At 52.7% G+C, this 18,980-nt stretch overlaps 1 protein-coding gene across 1 annotated transcript in view; it reads left to right on the forward strand.

Moving 5' to 3' along the window:
* The window catches only part of LOC101991252 (ryanodine receptor 1), a gene marked incomplete at its 5' end in the record, with an annotated part of 90,102 nt that overhangs the window by 23,506 nt on the left and 47,616 nt on the right, over nucleotides 1-18,980 (forward strand). The window contains 24 exons of the mRNA XM_005371303.2: nucleotides 181-401; nucleotides 495-585; nucleotides 1,452-1,592; nucleotides 1,944-2,107; nucleotides 2,213-2,291; nucleotides 2,427-2,516; nucleotides 2,929-3,069; nucleotides 3,434-3,508; nucleotides 3,588-3,663; nucleotides 3,920-4,043; nucleotides 4,320-4,435; nucleotides 5,114-5,181; nucleotides 5,268-5,389; nucleotides 6,141-6,190; nucleotides 6,591-6,651; nucleotides 6,836-7,074; nucleotides 11,028-11,109; nucleotides 11,584-11,714; nucleotides 12,898-13,230; nucleotides 13,379-13,619; nucleotides 15,843-15,930; nucleotides 16,063-16,155; nucleotides 16,748-16,762; nucleotides 18,061-18,231. Coding sequence (XP_005371360.1) covers nucleotides 181-401; nucleotides 495-585; nucleotides 1,452-1,592; nucleotides 1,944-2,107; nucleotides 2,213-2,291; nucleotides 2,427-2,516; nucleotides 2,929-3,069; nucleotides 3,434-3,508; nucleotides 3,588-3,663; nucleotides 3,920-4,043; nucleotides 4,320-4,435; nucleotides 5,114-5,181; nucleotides 5,268-5,389; nucleotides 6,141-6,190; nucleotides 6,591-6,651; nucleotides 6,836-7,074; nucleotides 11,028-11,109; nucleotides 11,584-11,714; nucleotides 12,898-13,230; nucleotides 13,379-13,619; nucleotides 15,843-15,930; nucleotides 16,063-16,155; nucleotides 16,748-16,762; nucleotides 18,061-18,231 — 3,012 coding nt within the window. The remainder of the gene's footprint in view (nucleotides 1-180; nucleotides 402-494; nucleotides 586-1,451; nucleotides 1,593-1,943; nucleotides 2,108-2,212; nucleotides 2,292-2,426; nucleotides 2,517-2,928; nucleotides 3,070-3,433; nucleotides 3,509-3,587; nucleotides 3,664-3,919; nucleotides 4,044-4,319; nucleotides 4,436-5,113; nucleotides 5,182-5,267; nucleotides 5,390-6,140; nucleotides 6,191-6,590; nucleotides 6,652-6,835; nucleotides 7,075-11,027; nucleotides 11,110-11,583; nucleotides 11,715-12,897; nucleotides 13,231-13,378; nucleotides 13,620-15,842; nucleotides 15,931-16,062; nucleotides 16,156-16,747; nucleotides 16,763-18,060; nucleotides 18,232-18,980) is intronic.

Raw genomic sequence — 18,980 nt, forward strand, 5'->3', positions numbered from 1 at the left:
GTGAGAGAGAGAGAGAGAGAGAGAGAGAGAGAGATTTATTACTTATTGCCCAGGTAATAAGGATGTGGGTAGAGATCTGGAGGAGTGTGAGTGAGTTAGGAGAATGACTGATTAGAAATTTCGGTACCAAGGCAACACTAGGGTGTGCCGCGGGCCTGATGACCTCACCCTGTATCCCAGGCTACTTTCAGCACCACGGAGATGGCGCTGGCGCTGAACCGCTACCTGTGCCTGGCCGTGCTGCCGCTCATCACCAAGTGCGCGCCCCTCTTTGCGGGCACCGAGCACCGCGCCATCATGGTGGACTCCATGCTGCACACAGTGTACCGCCTGTCGCGGGGCCGCTCGCTCACCAAGGCACAACGTGATGTCATCGAGGACTGCCTCATGGCACTCTGCAGGTGAGGCGGGGTCCGGGTGGGTGCGGCGTGGGCGGGGCCGTGAGGCGGAGCCTCGTATGAGCTCTCTGCCCCCTCTGGGCGTGTCCTCCTTAGGTATATCCGCCCGTCCATGCTGCAGCACCTGCTTCGACGCCTGGTGTTCGACGTACCCATCCTCAACGAGTTTGCCAAGATGCCACTCAAGGTGAGGGCGGTCCTCAGCGGGAGCCTGTCTTTTTCTCACGCGCACTCTGATTCTGCCTCCGGACCAGTGGGCTCATCCGTATTAGCCACGCCCACCACAGCTAACTTGCGGACGAGGAACCCGAGGAAGCCAATTAGCATCCTCATTTGCCGACTAGGATTCCCATAACATTCGCTGCGCGTCATTGGCACTGCTAACATTCCCTAATTACCGCTTAATTACCGCCTAACTAAGTAAGCCAGCCCCCGCCTCAATTAACATATATCTTCATGGGCGCACTATTTTCTCCGATTAGCATTTTCTTCACATGCCCAGACCACCAGCCTTCCAGTATTTAAATGACTGCGTTTATTTGAATAAACAGTACCATAGCTATTCTGAATATTTGCATACTGTCTCTCCCACTTTGTCATTTGCATGCTAGTTTGCATAAGGAGCTCCCCCCCCCCCACTTACTGTCTTGCATAAGATTCCTAAATTAGCCCCAACTCCAAGTTGCATATTGGGTAGTGGAGGCCTTTTTGATTACCATATATTTGCATGGGGCGCTGCCTATGTTTCTATTTGCCATACTCATTTGCATAAGCACAGATCATCCCAATAGTGTGCACACAACTCTACCAGGAGACTCTTAGCTTGCCTATGTCTGTGAAAACAACAGACAAACCGCAGCCGTAGTTTAATGCCCATCATGGCTCTCATTGAGAACACTAACTCTACATAATAAGCTATCCAGGCTCGTTCTCTAACGAGCATATCATCCTCCCCTTATTAGCATCTCATTTGCAAGCGCTGACACCCGCTGCCTCCTGGGGCCTTCGCCGCCTGCCACCTGCTTATGCCTCCCTTTGTGTCTCTGCTCCCAGCTCCTCACCAACCACTACGAGCGCTGCTGGAAGTACTACTGCCTCCCCACAGGCTGGGCCAACTTCGGGATCACCTCTGAGGAAGAGCTGCACCTCACACGCAAGCTCTTCTGGGGCATCTTTGACTCCCTGGCGCATAAGGTCTGGGCACCCATGGGGTCTCAAAGGAGCCTGTGGGGGGATTGGGTTCAATCTCGAAGATCTGAAATGAGATCCCTGTCAGATGGGGTCGCACACACCTGTGTCCAGGGGTCGGGAGAAGCAGGAGGACTAGGAATTCAAAGTCGCTCGGGTTATATAGCAAGTTTAAGGACAGCCAGGTCTCCATGAGATCTTGTCTAAAACAAACAAAACAGGACAAAGTGAGGTCTGGGTTGTAGGGAGAGTGACTAGCAGCTTTGTGGGTTCAGAGAGAAGAGAGTGGGTTGGGGCTGTAGCATTAGGGGGAAGGGAAGCCTGCATGATCCTCCCCTTCGTCCCTGGCACCCTCAGAAATACGACCAGGAGCTCTACCGAATAGCCATGCCTTGTCTGTGTGCCATTGCGGGGGCGCTGCCTCCTGACTACGTAGATGCCTCCTATTCGTCCAAGACAGAGAAAAAAGCCACAGTGGATGCTGAAGGCAACTTTGATCCCCGGCCTGTGGAGACTCTCAAGTGAGACCTGGGGACAGACAGTGTGGGCTTAGGTTGGGCAAAGGAAGGTTCCAGAAGGAGACGAAAGCCCCACCCCACTGCCTGTGGTCCCATCTCTACTTACAGCGTCATCATTCCAGAGAAGCTGGACTCCTTCATTAACAAGTTTGCAGAGTACACCCACGAGAAATGGGCCTTCGACAAGGTAAACCCCGGGGTCTCCCTCTTTTCCCAAGCCCCATGTCTTCTCTGAGACCCCGGGTTGTCTTGGACCCGCAGCCATTCCTAGGACCCTCAGCCCTGCAGGCTGCCCCACCTCTCACCCTGCCTCCACCTCTAGATCCAGAACAACTGGTCCTACGGGGAGAACGCTGATGAAGAGCTCAAGACCCATCCCATGCTGAGACCCTACAAGACCTTTTCAGAGAAGGTGACCAAACCTTAGGGCCTGAGGTCAGAGGTCAGAATGGAACTCCAAAATCTAGGGGTCCGGGGAAGAGTGGGGCACTTCATAGGTTGGTGTCTGTTAATGGATTGCCCTCCGGCAAGACTGGCTGCTTCCCTTTGAGGACCCCAGCACCCTCATGTCCCTTTTCTTAGAAAGAGTTCTTGGTAGCGAGACCTCTCTGAGGCTTCTGGAAAATGGGTACTAGGACTGTATTTGAAACACTTGTTTACAAAGAAGATTAGAGTCCTGGGTTCGAATCCTGACTGCTCCACTTCCTACTTTCTAGCCCTTGGTGGGGGTGTTCTTCCCCTTAAGCCTGTAGAGACCAGGGAACCTGAACCAGGCTTTCCTTCTGGTCCTATTCTGTCAACTCTGCTTCCTCTGTCCGCTTTAGGACAAAGAGATTTACCGCTGGCCCATCAAGGAGTCCTTGAAGGCCATGATTGCCTGGGAGTGGACAGTAGAGAAGGCCAGGGAGGGTGAGGAGGAAAAGACAGAGAAGAAGAAAACAAGGAAGATATCCCAGACTGCCCAGGTGAGCCTGCTAGCTGGCAGTGAAGGTCTGAGCTAGGGGAGGGGCCGGGAAGGGTGGATCTGATGCGGTGGGACTGGGAGGGGCGGAGCCAGACAGTAGAGGGGTCATGAAAAGGTGTGGCTGGATGGCTGGAGTTCCAATGAGGCTTGGCAGTGGGGAGGTAGAGTAAGAAGGGGCAGCCTGAGCAGAAATCTCTGTACCAAACAGACAGCCACGGGTCTGAGGAACTGAAGAGCGGTGGAGAGTGTCTTAGCGACAGGGCCTAAAAGGACTGACTGGCTCAGGGAGGCTTCTGGAGGCAGGGTCAGAGCTGATTGGGCTTCCTACTAATACAATCAGGATCTTGCCCCTCTTGCCTTTTCAGACATATGACCCTCGAGAGGGCTACAACCCCCAGCCTCCAGACCTCAGCGGGGTTACATTGTCCCGGGAGCTGCAGGTGAGGCCATCGACTTTCTGCTTGGGAAGGACAGGGGCCTCCTGCATATGGTCCTTGACTTCCTGCGTCCCACTTCCAGGCCATGGCCGAACAACTGGCAGAAAATTACCACAACACATGGGGGCGAAAGAAGAAGCAAGAGCTGGAGGCCAAAGGTGAGGACACCCATTCCTCCGCACCTCTGGCCCCTTCTCCCTTCTCTTCGGTCCCCCACTCGTAAGTCCTGCGGTCACGGGGCCTGGGTTCGAGTCCCGGCTTCATGGTGTTACTCTGCTCCACCGCCCTACAGTCCAGCATTGGCAAGCGATGTTGGCATTGTCAGCACCTTTTTAGTTGTGCAGGTACACAAGAACCGCAGTGAGAGTAACATGCCTTTCCCCACCCTTGACTTCTAACCTTTGTCGTCCCCAGGGGGTGGGTCCCATCCCTTGCTGGTCCCCTACGACACGCTCACGGCTAAGGAGAAGGCACGGGACCGAGAGAAGGCTCAGGAGTTGCTGAAGTTTCTGCAGATGAATGGCTATGCTGTCACCAGGCACGTGAGCCGGGAACCTGGGCAGAGGCCACCACAGGCAGGCAGGCTGGGAGGAAGGAGATTGGGGCGGGGCTTGGGAACAGAGGCGGGGCCATAAGGAAGCCAAGGGGTGGAGCTGAGAACAATAGGGCTACAAATAGAGCTTGGGGAAGCAAGAGTCGGAAAACAACCTGAGATGAAGAGGCCCATGGAGGAAGACCTGGAGGAAAGACAGCATTCACAGGCTGACCACCAGGGTTTATGTCTGAGCTGACCCCTCTCTGCCTCTCCATGCAGAGGCCTTAAGGACATGGAATTGGACACGTCTTCCATTGAGAAGCGTTTTGCCTTTGGCTTCCTGCAGCAGCTGTTGCGCTGGATGGACATTTCCCAGGAGTTCATCGCCCATCTGGGTAGGAAGAATTCCCTCCCCACTTTCCATGTCATCCCTAAAGATTCACGTAGGGCACCAGGAAGATTCACCTAGGGCACCAGGTCACCGACTTCTCCCCAAAAGTGCTTACTGAGCATCAGTTCCGGGCCAGACTCTGCTTTGGATGTGATGGGGATGGATTGATTAGCAGGGAGAAGACAAAGATCTTCTTCATCTGCATCCCTGTTCTGGAGTCAGGCAGAATCACACCTAACTAAACTGTGTGTTCCAGGACGGCTCTACTGTCATGGAAGAGGATTTCGAGAACTGGGGGTGGGGGGGTAGTGTGGAACCAGGTGCCATTTAAATAGCGTATTCAAGGAAGAGATGGAGGACACTGGCATCTATGCCAAGATACCAAGGGGTAAAGGGGAACATTTGAACATCTGGAGGGGACAGTGCTAGGACATGGGGTGAGGTGAGCTGGGCTTGGCGGGTAGATGGGAGACAAGAGCTTGTCCTTCGGACAAAGGTGGAGCCACAGGTCGGCTCTGAGTAGGGACCTCACCCAGGTGGTCAGAGGCCCTCTGGCTTGAGTGTGGCCAGGGCAGGTATGAAAAAAAGCGGGAGAGAACTTATCTGCCACCATTTCCTGACTATCCCCGGTGTCCCTTCCTCTGCTTAAACCCACAACGACCCCTTCTTGCCCTTCCCACAGAGGCTGTGGTCAGCAGTGGACGAGTAGAGAAGTCTCCACATGAGCAGGAGATTAAATTCTTTGCCAAGGTGAGAGGTGGACTCAGAAACTGGAGGCGCTGTGTTCTGGAAGAGTCCTTGTACCCCTTACCCACCCCATTTCCTTTCCTGTCTAGATTCTGCTCCCTTTGATCAACCAATACTTCACCAACCACTGTCTCTACTTCCTGTCCACACCCGCCAAAGTGCTGGGCAGTGGTGGCCATGCCTCCAACAAGGAGAAGGAAATGATCACCAGGTGAGCTGCCTATGACCTCTGACCTTACCCAAACCTTTCATTCCTGACCGTGACTCTTATGGACTCTGGTGGGTGTTTCTGCCTTGGGATGCTCTAGAGTGACCAACTGTCCAAATTTCCCTGGGACTAAAGGGTCTCCCAAGACTTAAGTGACACAGACTGATCACTATGACAGAGGCAGCCTTGCCTCCATCACCTCGACTGCCCAGTTATTGCTGTGACTTTTCGTCTCTTGCAGTGTTGAGAACTGAACTTTACATAGGCTAAGTAAGCAGCCTATCAGTGAACACACCCCAGCTCCTCACTGGGGATTCTAGGTAGGGGCTCTACCACTGAGCCACACCCCAGCTCCTCACTGGGGGATTCTAGGCAGGGGCTCTACCACTGAGCCACACCCCCAGCTCCTCACTGGGGGATTCTAGGCAGGGGCTCTACCACTGAGCCACACCCCAGCCCCTCACTGGGGGATTCTAGGCAGGGGCTCTACCACTGAGCCACACCCCAGCCTCTCACTGGGGGATTCTAGGCCATCACTCTCTCTCCAAATGAGCCACTCCTGCAGTCCTTGTCTGTGGCTTCCAAGCTGGGTTATATCTCTTTATCCTTCATTCTGCCTGCCCTGCCACCTGTGCTCTGTCCCCTCCCCATCCTCTGGCTCCTGTCTCCTCTGGTCATTTCATCACCATCTTTCATCTAGTTGGTTTCCTCACTCCCTCTTCCTCTGTCCTTCTGCTCCTTTCTCTTTCTTCAGCCTCTTCTGTAAGCTTGCTGCTCTTGTCCGCCACCGAGTCTCCCTCTTTGGTAAGTAGCCCTGCGTCTGAGCCTTTCGGCCAGGTCTCCCTTGCTTCCTCTGTCGCCAAGTCCACCTGGAAGAAAGAACTCCAGCTTCAGGCTCCTTCTTATGTTTATTGTTTTCTCTGAACCTGGACTGGGTCATCCTGGAGGTGGGGAAGTTAATCATGCAGGCCACTGTCCCACACAGGCTCAGCCCTGAGAGGACAGAGCTAGAAGGAAGAGGGAGGAAGGGTAGGAGGGCAGTCAGGGCCGGGGGTGGGAAGGACACCCGGGGGACTGTGGAGCCTAGGTGGGGTAGCTATGAACCTAGCCAGGAAGTGGAGTTAGAGAGGAGGGGGTTGTGATGGATATGAGGACATGCTGGCTTGGGGCCCCTCCTTCAGCCTGGCCCATGTTCCATTCCCAGGGACGGATGCCCCAGCTGTGGTCAACTGTCTTCACATATTGGCACGTTCTCTGGACGCCAGGTATGGCTGGGGGCGCTCATACACACTTGAATCATGTCCTCAAACCCAGTTCTCCTATACTCTCTGAAACCCAACCTAGGTGACATGGTGAGACTTCAGAAGAGGAAGAGGAATGGGAGGAGGGGGGAAGGGAGGAGAGGGAGGCCTCTGCTTCTGCCTCTGCAGCTGTGCACACCCCTCCTAGAACGGTGATGAAGTCAGGCCCCGAGATTGTGAAGGCTGGGCTCCGCTCCTTCTTCGAGAGCGCGTCCGAGGACATTGAGAAGATGGTGGAGAACCTGCGGCTAGGCAAGGTGTCCCAGGCGCGCACCCAGGTGAAGGGCGTGGGCCAGAACCTCACCTACACCACGGTGGCCCTGCTGCCCGTCCTCACCACCCTCTTCCAGCACATCGCCCAACACCAGTTCGGAGACGATGTCATCCGTAAGGACTCCTGAGACGGAGGGCAAGGGCAGGGGTGGGGCGTCAGCTTGACCAGCACTGCCTGGCCTGAGGCATGCGGTGGTCACTAGGTGTTAGAGCGTATGCTTTCTTCCATAGCCAAAGCACAGAGTCCATAAAGTGTGCAGAGCAGAAGGCATTCACTGAATGTGAGTTCAAAAGCCACAGCGGTGCTGCTGTAAACAACCTCAGCACTCAAGACACTAAAGCAGGGGGATGACTGCAAGTTTGAGGCCAGCCTGAGCTATATATAGGGAGTTCTAGGCCAGCCTGGGCTAAAGCAAAAAGAAAACAAGGGCTGAAGACATGTAACTCAATAGTGGATTACTGGGCTGGTACTGAGTGGTGAAGAGCTGGGAACAAGACTCAGTGATAGCTCTCCTAAACTGCACAATGAAAGGCTAAAAGCGTGGCTCAGTGGTAGAGCCCCTGTCTAGAATCCCCCAGTGAGGGGCTGGGGTGTGACTCAGTGGTAGAGCCCCTGCCTAGAATCCCCCAGTGAGGGGCTGGGGTGTGACTCAGTGGTAGAGCCCCTGCCTAGAATCCCCCAGTGAGGGGCTGGGGTGTGGCTCAGCTGTAGAGCCCCTGCCTAGCATGCACAGAGGGCTGGGTTCCATCTCCAGCACCGCACATACACTTGCACCAGAGACCCAATGACCCTTAATCACTGTAACTCAAAGAAGCTAGAAGTTTCTTTCTCTTGAATGTAGCAGTCCCCAAAGTAGATCATAAAGTCCTAAGAGCAGAAGTTCAAGTTCCCTCCGTCTCATTGCTCTGCCTTCTCTAAAGCACTGTCTTTCCCTCATGGTGCACTATGCCTCACTGGCGTCCTCCCAGGCAGAGGAAGAGGCAGCAGGAAGTTGCTGCAGCCCTGTGATGAACGGTCTAGGAGGGTCCCTTAGTCAGGGTTTCTCCCTGTGACGGCCTAGCTAAAAGAAACAATTCAGATGGAGGACGGATCTGTTGGACTCACACTCTCAGAAGTTTCAGTAACTGGTCACTTGGCTCCCTTTACTGGTGGCATCATGGTGGCAGGAACACTAGCAAGCTGCTGACCTCATGGGAACCGGGGAGAAACACTGAGATAAAGAGGCAGAGAAAAGGCATACCCTCCAAAGGCCTGTCTGTAAGGATCTACTTCCTTCAATGTGGCCCCACCTTCCACCGTCTCTGTCCAGTTATGAATCCACCAGCAGCATGAGATCAGAGCCCTTATGGCCCAATCAGATCTCAGACTTCCATATCTGCACAGCACTGCCTTGATTCTGCAATATGTGAGCCTTTGAGGGAAATGCTTTACATTCAAACCAGAGTAGGTGCTACTGCTTCTGGGGTGGGAGGCGTGTGTGAGGGTGAGGTCTGCAGGAATTGGAGGCTGTAGGCTATAGTACAGCTGTGCCTGAACTCACTTCCTATTTGAAATTAGAATCTTTACTAGTTTGGGGTGGATTTTTTTAAAAAACAAAAACATTTATTTCTTTATTGTGTGGTAGAATCATGCCAACATTAGCGGAGGACACAGGACAATAAATCTGAGGGAATTGGTTCCCTTCCTCCACCACATAGGTTCTGGGATCAAACTCAGGTTGTCAGGCTTGGTAGAAGATACATTTGCTTGCTGAACCATCCTGCTGGCCTTCAGTTTTGTTTCTGTTGTTGTTGTTTGTTTGTGGGGTTTTTTGTGTGTGGTTGCTGGTTTGGGTTTTATTTTGGTTTTTCAAGACAGGGTTTCAGCCGGGCGGTGGTGGCGCATGCCTTTAATCCCAGCACTCGGGAGGCAGAGGCAGGCGGATCTCTGTGAGTTCGAGACCAGCCTGGTCTACAGAGCTAGTTCCAGGACAGGCTCCAAAGCCACAGAGAAACCCTATCTCGAAAAAACCAAAAAAAAAAAAAATCAAGACAGGGTTTCAGTGTGTAACTCTGGCTGTTCTGGAACTTGATCTGTAGACCAGGCTGGCTTTGAACTTGCAAAGATCCTCCTGACTCTGCTTCCCAAGTCCTGGTCCTGGGATTAAAGGCCTGTATCACCATGCCCAGCCCAGGCCTTCATCTTTGATCCTGCTGCCTCCACCGCCCAAGTGCTGAGATTACGGGCATGCACCATGGAACTCAGCTGTCCTTAAGTTTTAAAAATTCATACTCCCAAAGTTGGGGAGATGACCCAGTTGGAAAAACTGTTTAAGCACGAGGACCTGGGTTTGGATCCCTTTATCCTTGTAGAAACCACGTGCAGTGGCATGTACCTGCAGTCTCAGTGCTGGGAGGACAGGCAAGGACATCCCTGAGGCCCACTCGCTGGCCAGCTCCACTAGCAGAATATGTGAACTCCAGGGTCAGTGAGAGGCCTTTCCTCAGAAACCAAGGTGAGCTGGGCCTGTGATCTCAATACTTGGGAGGCAGAGGCAGGTGAGTTCTTGAACTCTGTGAGTTCAAGACCAGCCTTATCTATGTAGTGAGTTCCAGATCAGTCAGGGCTACACAGTGAGTTCCAATCCAGCTAAAGTTACATAGTGAGATCCTGTCCTTAAAAATTTAAATTATGGGCTGGAGAGATGGCTTAGGGGTTAAGAGCACTGACTGCTCCTCCAGAGGTCCTGAGTTCAATTCCCAACAACCACACGGTGGCTCATAACTATCTATAGTGAGATCTGGTGCTCTCTTTTGTCATAAAGGTATATATGCGGATAGAGCATTTATACATTAAATAAATCTTAAAAAATAAAACACACAGATAACTTTGAATAAATATTTTTTAAAAATTAAGTTGTAAAGAAAGAAATTGAGCAGTTGACTGCTTTTGACCTCTGGGCTCCATGTGCACACACACTAGAACACATACACATACCATGCACACACCACAGGAGAACACATACACATACCGTGCACACACAGGAGAAATACAGATGTTCTGAAGTCACTCTATTGTATTCGGCTTTCTCTCAGTTGTCTTTTCTCAATTTTGACCTCCCCTGACCTCCTTTTGTCTCACGCATTTGTATAGTCAGTGTTCTTACTTTGGCCCTCTGGGAGGTGGGATCACACCCAACGTCACACGCTCCTGTGTGTGCTTTGTCCTGGAGGAAGTACTGACATGTTCATCTAAGAGGTCAAGGAAAAACAGACAACTACCCTTTAGTAAGCACCTCCTGTGTCCTCTTTCCTTCCTTCCTTCCTTCCTTCCTTCCTTCCTTCCTTCCTTCCTTCCTTCCTTTCTTTTCCCCCAAGAGTTTCTCTGTGTAGCCCTGGCTGTCCTGGAACTCACTCTGTAGACCAGGCTGGCCTTGAACCTACAGAGATCCACCTGCCTGTGCCTCCCAAGTGCTGGGATTAAAGGTGTGCACCACCACTGTCATCTTGTGTCCTCTTTTCTAAGTGCTTTTTAAGAATTAATCCAGGGCTGGAGAGATGGCTCAGAGGTTAAGAACACTGGCTGCTCTCCAGTGTGTGGTGACTCATGACAATCTGTAATGAGATCTGGTGCCCTATTCTGTCATGCAGGCATACATGCAGACAGAGCACTGTGTGCATAATAAATATCTAGATAGATAGATAGATAGATAGATAGATAGATAGATAGATAGATAGATAGATATTAATCCATTTGAGGACTGGGTGTAGTTTAGTAGCAGAGCACTTGCCTAGAGTGTGTGAGGTTCCAAGTTCTATCCCTAAGAGCACAAATTAAAAATAAATAAACTCATTTGATCTCAAACCATCCAATGTGGAAGGTACTATATTGATCCCACTTCACAGATGGGGAACCTGAGGCTAAAAGAGACTTGGTCTTGGCTGAATCACAAAGCATAAATGCTGGGGGGCGGGCTCTATGGCTTCATCTCTTACCCACCGGCCATGTGGTGACAGAGAAGGTGGTAGGTAGTGGGCTGACATGATGGGCACAGCCCAGACCCTCCCTCTTCCTCCCCTCTCCTCAGTGGATGACGTGCAAGTGTCTTGCTACCGAACGCTGTGCAGTATTTACTCTCTGGGCACCACCAGGAACCCCTACGTGGAAAAGTAAGGAAATTGGGACATACTCTGGGGCTATGGGGAAAGGAAGGGGACCTGTGAAGTGGAGTTGGGATGCAAAGTTGGAGATGTTTAATCTTGGCCCTGCCACTGTACCAAGATAGCTGAAGTTCACCCCAGTACCCACAAGAGGGCGCGTAGTAGAAAGGCCAGACGTAAAAGCAGAGACTGTGGGATCTGGGAGAGTGTGGAAATCAGACAGACAGACAGACACTTGCTAAGTGTGCTTGAGCGGCTAGTCTCTGGGGAGTAAGCTTGACCTGGTAGGAGATGCAGAGAAACGGGGCGGCAGCATGCTGGGGACATTTCAGTTTGCATACAAGTCTTTGCAAGGCGCGCAGCGAAGGCTGCACACAAGAGTTGCGCCTGAGAGGACCAGGAGGGGCGCTTCTGTGCAGGATGGGACTCCGCTCAGGATTCCGCGGAAGGATGCACGGAAGCTAACTGCAGCCCTTCTTCCAGGCTGCAGCCAGCCCTCGGGGAATGCCTGGCCCGCCTGGCCGCAGCCATGCCAGTGGCATTTCTGGAGCCTCAGCTGAATGAATACAACGCCTGCTCCGTTTACACCACCAAGTCTCCTCGAGAGCGGGCCAGTGAGTTGTGTGGGCTGGGGCTGCTTTCAACATCACAGAGCCGCTGAGAATTCTCCTGGGTAGAAGTGCTACACGCCCTGGCCATGCTCTAGGGGACCATCCCAAGCCCCTGCATTGGGAGAATTGTGGGGTCAGAGTGAACTGGGAGCTGTGAGGTTCATTACGGAGTTGGTACTTGGGGATTCGGGTACTTCCCAGCATCCTTGAGGCTTGAGTGAGAGGGTTTTTCATTCAGTATCTGTGGAGTGCCACTTAGGGACAAGATTCAGAAGTGACTAGACAAGCCACAGGCAAACATCCCGTCTTCACAGCCCCGGGGTTAGAGCCAGGTGTGGGTCTCAGAAAATGTCCTTTGGTCACGCTGTCTCCCCAAACCCAGCCAGCTGTGGTGGCGGTAGCTTGTATCCCCAGTCCCTGGAAGGGAAAGGGCAGGAGGGTCAGAAGTTCAAGGTCATCTTCACTCCTTAGTGAAAATTGAGGCCAGCCTGCGCTGCATGAGACTCAGTTTCCCCCCACCCCATCCCCAACTATCTATTTCCAGCCTATGGAAGGGAACAGGGAAACTGAGTTCCAAGGGACACAATGGAGTATAGAAACATGGAACTGGCTCAAGCTGGCTCCTCTCTGCAGGCTGAGTTTCAGGCCAGCACGGGCTATTTCACTGTGTCTTATCTCAGAAAGGGCGCGGGGGGGGGGGGAGATCAGGGTCGGAAAGTGCTTTTAGGGTTCAAGGCCTGCCCGAGACCATGTCTGGATAAAACAATTGGGATTCTTGCTTCAGAAGTTCAGTGAGGAAGTTCCATGTCATTTTAGCCAAGGTGGCACACGCCCTTACTTGCAGCACTCAGGAGGCAGAGGCAGGTGGACCCCTGTGAGTTCAAGGCCAGCCTGGTCTACAGAGTGAGACAAGTCCCACGTCAGGAGTGCATGTTTGGATTGGGGCCAAATTTTGCACATGAGTGTGACTTTAGGGGTGAATCAGATTTGGGGCATAAAGTATTCGGGGGGCCACTGGGTTTCAGTGGAAGGATTGTGAAAGGAACCTGGGTTGGCAGGTGAGATGGAAGGACGGGGTGTTGGGGACTCTTCTAGGTACAAGGTGATTCATTGGTGGCAGGTGGGCTGCAGAGCCGGTTGTAGAGCAGTGACAGTTGGCATACCCTAACCTGTCCCTGCACCCCAGTCCTGGGGCTCCCCAACAGTGTGGAGGAGATGTGTCCCGACATCCCAGTGCTAGAGCGGCTCATGGCAGAAATCGGGGGGCTGGCTGAGTCCGGGGCGCGCTACACGGAGATGCCACACGTGATCGAGATTACACTGCCCATGCTGTGCAGCTACCTGCCCCGCTGGTGGGAGCGAGGACCCGAGGCGCCCCCACCAGCCCTGCCTGCAGGGGCTCCGCCACCCTGCACAGCCGTCACCTCCGACCACCTCAATTCCCTACTGGGGAACATCCTTCGCATTATCGTCAACAACCTGGGCATCGACGAGGCCTCGTGGATGAAGCGGCTGGCTGGTGCGTATGCAGGACTGTGTCCCCAGGGGCGGCAGTGTGTTGGCGCCCCTGGAATAGGGGGTTCTGGGAGGGGATGGGCTGGGAATGAGGGTCAGGGGCTATGTTGGAGGCCAGAGGTCAGGAGTGAAAGACACCCACCCTCCTGCAGTGTTTGCCCAGCCCATTGTGAGTCGTGCCAGACCTGAGCTCCTGCGCTCCCACTTCATCCCCACCATTGGGCGACTGCGCAAGCGTGCAGGGAAGGTGGTGGCTGAAGAGGAGCAGCTGCGCCTAGAGGCCAAGGCAGAAGCCGAGGAGGGCGAGCTCCTGGTGCGGGACGAGTTCTCCGTGCTCTGCCGGGACCTGTATGCCCTCTACCCTCTGCTCATCCGCTACGTGGACAACAACAGGTCAGCAAGCCCTGGCCAGACTCAGGCTTCCTCAACCGCTGTGGGCTCTTCCAACCCCACTCAGCCCTGTCCAGCCCTTTCCCCTCCCTATCCCCTCTGAGCTGGGGAGATGGCTGAGTGGGTGAAGTGGTAGGTCCTGAGTTTGAACCCGAGAACCCATGTAAAGCAGACGCAGCAGATCACATCTGCTATCCCTGTGCTCCTATGGTGAGATGGGAAGTGGAGATGGGACAGTGTCTGGAAACCTGTAGCCCACTTAGCCTGGAGCCCTGTGGAGACAACAAACAAGCATGTCTCAAACAAGGTAGCAAGGACAACACTATATGCAGTGGCAAGTGCCTGCACACACACACACACACACACACACACACACACTTTCAACCTTCCTGGGTTTGTCTCCTCTGCTCCCTTACCCCATGAGGGTTAGAGCATGCACTACAGGGAGACTTATTACACCCCACCTCCAGCACCATGTCTACCTGTGTGTAGAACTAAGTGCCTAGCTTTTGTAGTGAAGCCCAATGGTCAGGCTTTCCTCCACAGAGAGAAAAGAGGAGCCTAGATGGCATCTGGTTAGCCTAATAGTCCCCCCAAGAACATAGGTCTTTAAGAAAAAGATGCACGGGGCTGGAGAGATGGCTCAGCAGTTAAGAGCACTGGCTGCTCTCCCAGAGGTCCTGAGTTCAATTCCCAGCAACCATATGGTTGGGATATGATATGATTTGATGCCCTCTACTGGCACAAAGGCATACATGCAGATAGAACCTCATATACCTAAAATAAATAAATAAATTTTAAAAAAAGAAAAAAGAAAAAGATGCATGCCAGCTAATATCTTCCTAAAACCAAAAGTACTAGCTACATAGCTTGAACTCCAAAATCCCTCTGGATTGAAAAAGACTGTAAGGTTGCCTTGGGCTCTATGATTGATTAGCTATGTCTGCCAGGGGGCAGAATGGGAAGTAGTGGTGTGCGTTCTGTGCAAGTGCCATTGCAAATCTGGACTGCCTTGGACTGTGATTCATCACTACCAAATCAGCATGCGGTCTTTGGACTGCGATTCATCACTACCAAATCAGCATGCGGTCTTTGTCGTTGCTGCTGTCTTGTTGTTTGTCTTTTTGAGATCGAGTCTCTCTGTGTAGACTGGTAAACGCAGAGAAATGTCCTGCCTCAGCCTTCCAAGTTCAGCCATAAGTTTTGTGAGCAAAATTATGCTGATCTCTGTTGACGCATCCTGGACTAGAAACCTTCAGATTTAGACACAAAATTGTATTGAATAGAAACCTCCTCTTCTCCCAGCTTGGCTCTATTTGTTGTGGGGTTTTTCGTTGTTGTTTTTGTTTTCCTTCTTGTCTAAGCAGAAAGGGAGGAGGGCAGGCACTCATCCCAGAACACTCTGCTGGCACCATCTCCTTCGGATCACAGCAGAGGGCTTTACCGGATCATCTGACCCCGCTCTCCTCTCCCTCTACCACGTTTTTTATCTTTAGGCATAGAAGAGAATTGGACTATTGGGATGACCTTCTGGTTAACGTAGGGAAGAGAGGGTACTGAGCAGAGTACAGATCTACTGACTAAGGGAATTGTGACAGCTGTCACACAGCCCAGCCAGCGGTGCCGGCTGCACAGCACCAGTGCACCATGCTTCTTCCTTTTGTTTTGCTTGCAGCGGGTTCTCTCCCTGTTGTCCACTCTGTCTTGGAACATGCCATTTACCCTGCGCTGACCTCAGACTGATGGCTCAGCCTCCTGGAGCTGGGGGTACGGGTGTACTGCCATGCCCGTCCCTACAAGGCCTCTTTATCCTTCCCCTGATGCTGGACATGGAGCTTTTTCACTATACACACAATAATATAGGACTTGCTTTTTAAAAAAAAAACAACAGCAGAAGACACTTTTATCCTCCTATCAGCATCAGCTATCTTCAGTTCATAGTGGTTAGAAAGGTAAATAGAAAATTCCATACTGGGTACAGTGGTATGCCTCAAGTAGCTGAGGCAGGAGAATTGCTGTGAGTTCCAAGTCCTCCTGGGATAAATTAAAATTTTTTTAAGGGCTGGAATTTTAATTTTTCACTGAATTGACCAGATTTCCTTACCCCCCTCCCCCCCACACACACACTGAACATTCTTGGTTCCCATGAGGTCCTCTGAGTCTCTCTGGGTGACCCTGTCCCCTGGGGACACCTGCACACCTTACCTGTTCTTTCCTGGACCCCAGGGCACATTGGCTGACAGAGCCCAATCCCAACGCAGAGGAGCTGTTCAGGATGGTGGGCGAAATCTTCATCTACTGGTCCAAGTCCCACGTGAGTCCCTATCCCTGTGTGAACACCCACCCACACAAGTCCCTGCCCCCACCACTCTCCTTTTCCTGAGTTCTGAAGCGGGTGCCTCCTCCCTGTCTCTGGGCCTGAGCCCCACACTGCTTCCCCCACCAGAACTTTAAGCGAGAGGAACAGAACTTTGTGGTCCAGAATGAGATCAACAACATGTCCTTTCTGACGGCCGACAATAAGAGCAAAATGGCCAAGGTGAGTGTTTAGCCAATCTGCGGATGTGGGGATGGGGGCACCCCAGGACTACCTCTTTGGCCCCTCCTAAACCAGCAATCTCCTGTTCCAGTCATTTCCCTTTTAGCTCTCAGGGCACCCTTCTTCCCCATGTCCGTCCCTCCTCAGGTCCCTTCCCTCCTCGCTTTTTCTATGACCCCCCATCTCCCCATCTTCCTGATTTCTTTCCTCCCTCCTCTTCCTCTACCTCCCTATAGCTCCCCCTCCCCTCTTCCTTCCCTTCCCCATCTTCTTACCCAACTCCTTCCTATTTCCTCACTTCCTCCCCTTCCTCTCCCCCACCCCATTACTTTCCGTTTCTCTTATCTCCCATTTTTTCCTTCTCTCCCCATCACTCCATACCCTCCCTTTCTTCTCTCTTTTCACAACTGCCCTCTTTGGGGGGGGGTCTCAAAAAACAGCACCCCTCTAAGTCCAGGTCTGGAAATGCTCAACTAAAGGCTGGGTGGGTGGGGCAGAAAAGCCAGGGACTGGCTAACTTGGAGTTGGGTCTGGGGGGCTCTGTCTGGCTGGGGTAACCCTTCTTGTCTCTGTCTGCAACCTGTTGAAGCAGGCGGGAGATGTACAGGTCAGCGCCACATCTGGAACCTTCTGCATGGCCTTTGGCTAATACCTTTCCCCAACCAGAGCCCCACCCTCTCACCCCCCCCCCCCCCCCCGCCCGTCCCTGTCCCCACCCTTCGTCCTTAGCTCCTGGAACCTTCTGCACGGCTTTACCTTGGCTAATACCTTTCCCTACCCAGAGCCCCACCCTCTCAACCACCCCCCACCGTCCCTGTCCCCACCCTTCATCCTTAGCTCCTGGCCCCCATCCTCCATCTTTGTCTTCTTCCTCCCCACCACCCACTCCTTTCCCCACTCTCTGCTTTGACAAGTTTTGATGAGTTGTTGAATTATTTCTTTTCTGGGTTTTGGTGGATTTTCTTTTCTTTTTTCTTTTTTGGTTTTATTACCAAAAAAAAAAAAAAAATCAACATGCATTGTGGGCTGAGTTCCGGGGGGTGGAGTGTGTCCCATGCATGGTTGGGGCAGCCCTGGCTGTGCACAGGTGTATGTGTGAGGCTCTGGAATCCAGCGGACGTGGGTAGAGCCCTCTGATGCAGTGAGCTGTGTGACTCTTGCCAAATGTCACCTTTTTGAGCCTCTGATGGCACCCAGCCCATGGGCCCAGGGCCTGGCCTTGTTAAAGACTCAGAAAGGCTGCATGTGAGGACTTGGGCAGTGTCTGGCACTTGAACCATGCTCAGCATCGCCATGGATGGGGCTCTGGCCGCAGTTTGCCCCTGGGATTTCTTGTTGGCATGATGGGAGTGGTCTTGGCCAGGGAGGGGTCTGCACCTAAGATGCCAGGACATGACTGTGGGACCCTGTGTTCCGTGTTTTGGCCTCCAGATCTTTCTAGATCTCTCTTGCATCGTCTGTCCCCTGTGTCCTCGTCTCCCTCAGTCTTTTGGTGTCTCCCCCTTTCTTCCAGTTTATCTTGTCTCTTGGTGCCCTTTGTGGGCCCACATCTTTGTTTTGTTCTTGGAAACATGGTTTGGGGGTGTGAAGAGTGGACTGGAACGTGGAAGATAGTACAGGACTCAGGAATTTTCTGAGAGAGGCTCACTAAATCTTGGAAATTTGCAGGGACATAGAAGGGTTCTAGTAAGATGTTGGGGTGCAGGCTCTGGATGGGGTGGGGAGGGCTGTGGCCCAAGGTGAGTAAGATCAGGGTGGGAAGAGTGGACATAGACATGTACTCTGATGTTAGGGAGGGTGGCTTGCCAGACAGGTTGGGAGCTGGATTGTGTGAAATGGCTGTAGGTTGGGGCTGGGGCAGTGGGGTGGGGACTTGAACAAGCACTGAGCCCTGTGTCCCCACAGTCAGGTGGCTCGGACCAGGAACGCACCAAGAAGAAGCGCCGGGGGGACCGGTACTCAGTGCAGACATCTCTGATTGTGGCCACGCTCAAGAAGATGCTGCCAATCGGACTAAACATGTGTGCTCCCACCGACCAGGACCTCATTGTGTTGGCCAAGGCCCGCTATGCCCTGGTGCTTGTCCACCCCACCCTGCCCCTAGGACCCCAGTGAATGCTAGAATCTAAGGGAGGCTCTCAGAATCCTACCATAGGATCCCTCAAAGCCCTGTAGGACCCCAAATGCTTACCAAACCCTCTAGGGTTCTCTGAGCCTTGTCCCAGGATGCTGAGGATTGCACCCCAGAAACCCAAGGATTTGGACACATTTTAACCCTCAAATGCAACCAGAGAACCTTAGGACTCCCCAACAGCCTCTCCCCAACAGCTGTGTTATAACCACTGAGACCCTGATGATCCCCCAAGACACCTGGAGTCTCTGAACTCTTCATCAAGACCCCCCTCAAATCTCCTGAGACTCACTGACTGCCTTATAACTGAATGCCCCATATACCCTCATGGCTGAAGGTCTGGGTCCCTCTGGAACCCTCAGGCTCACCTGCTTTTGTCTTCAGATACCCAGTGAACCTTTGTGGTTCAAAGAACTGCCTCCCAGAATCCTACTGTCCCCTTCCCCACAACCACCACTCCCAACCTCTGAGGTCCCGAAAGGTCCTAAGGATCAACTAATCCAGGCCCTAGAACTTCTTAATCCTGTTGGGACCCCCCAAACCTCCACAGGACCTACTTCTCCCATACATAGAATGGCAAGATGGTACCTCTTTTCAACCTCAGTACCCCTAAGAAGCCCTCCAAGATTTTGCCCCAAGACCCCTCTTAAGCACTGGACAGTTTCCTACCCCGCTAAGGCCCTGAGGGTACTTG

This window comes from Microtus ochrogaster, unplaced genomic scaffold (genome assembly GCF_000317375.1).
Source record: "Microtus ochrogaster isolate Prairie Vole_2 unplaced genomic scaffold, MicOch1.0 UNK103, whole genome shotgun sequence".
Taxonomy (NCBI): domain Eukaryota; kingdom Metazoa; phylum Chordata; class Mammalia; order Rodentia; family Cricetidae; genus Microtus; species Microtus ochrogaster.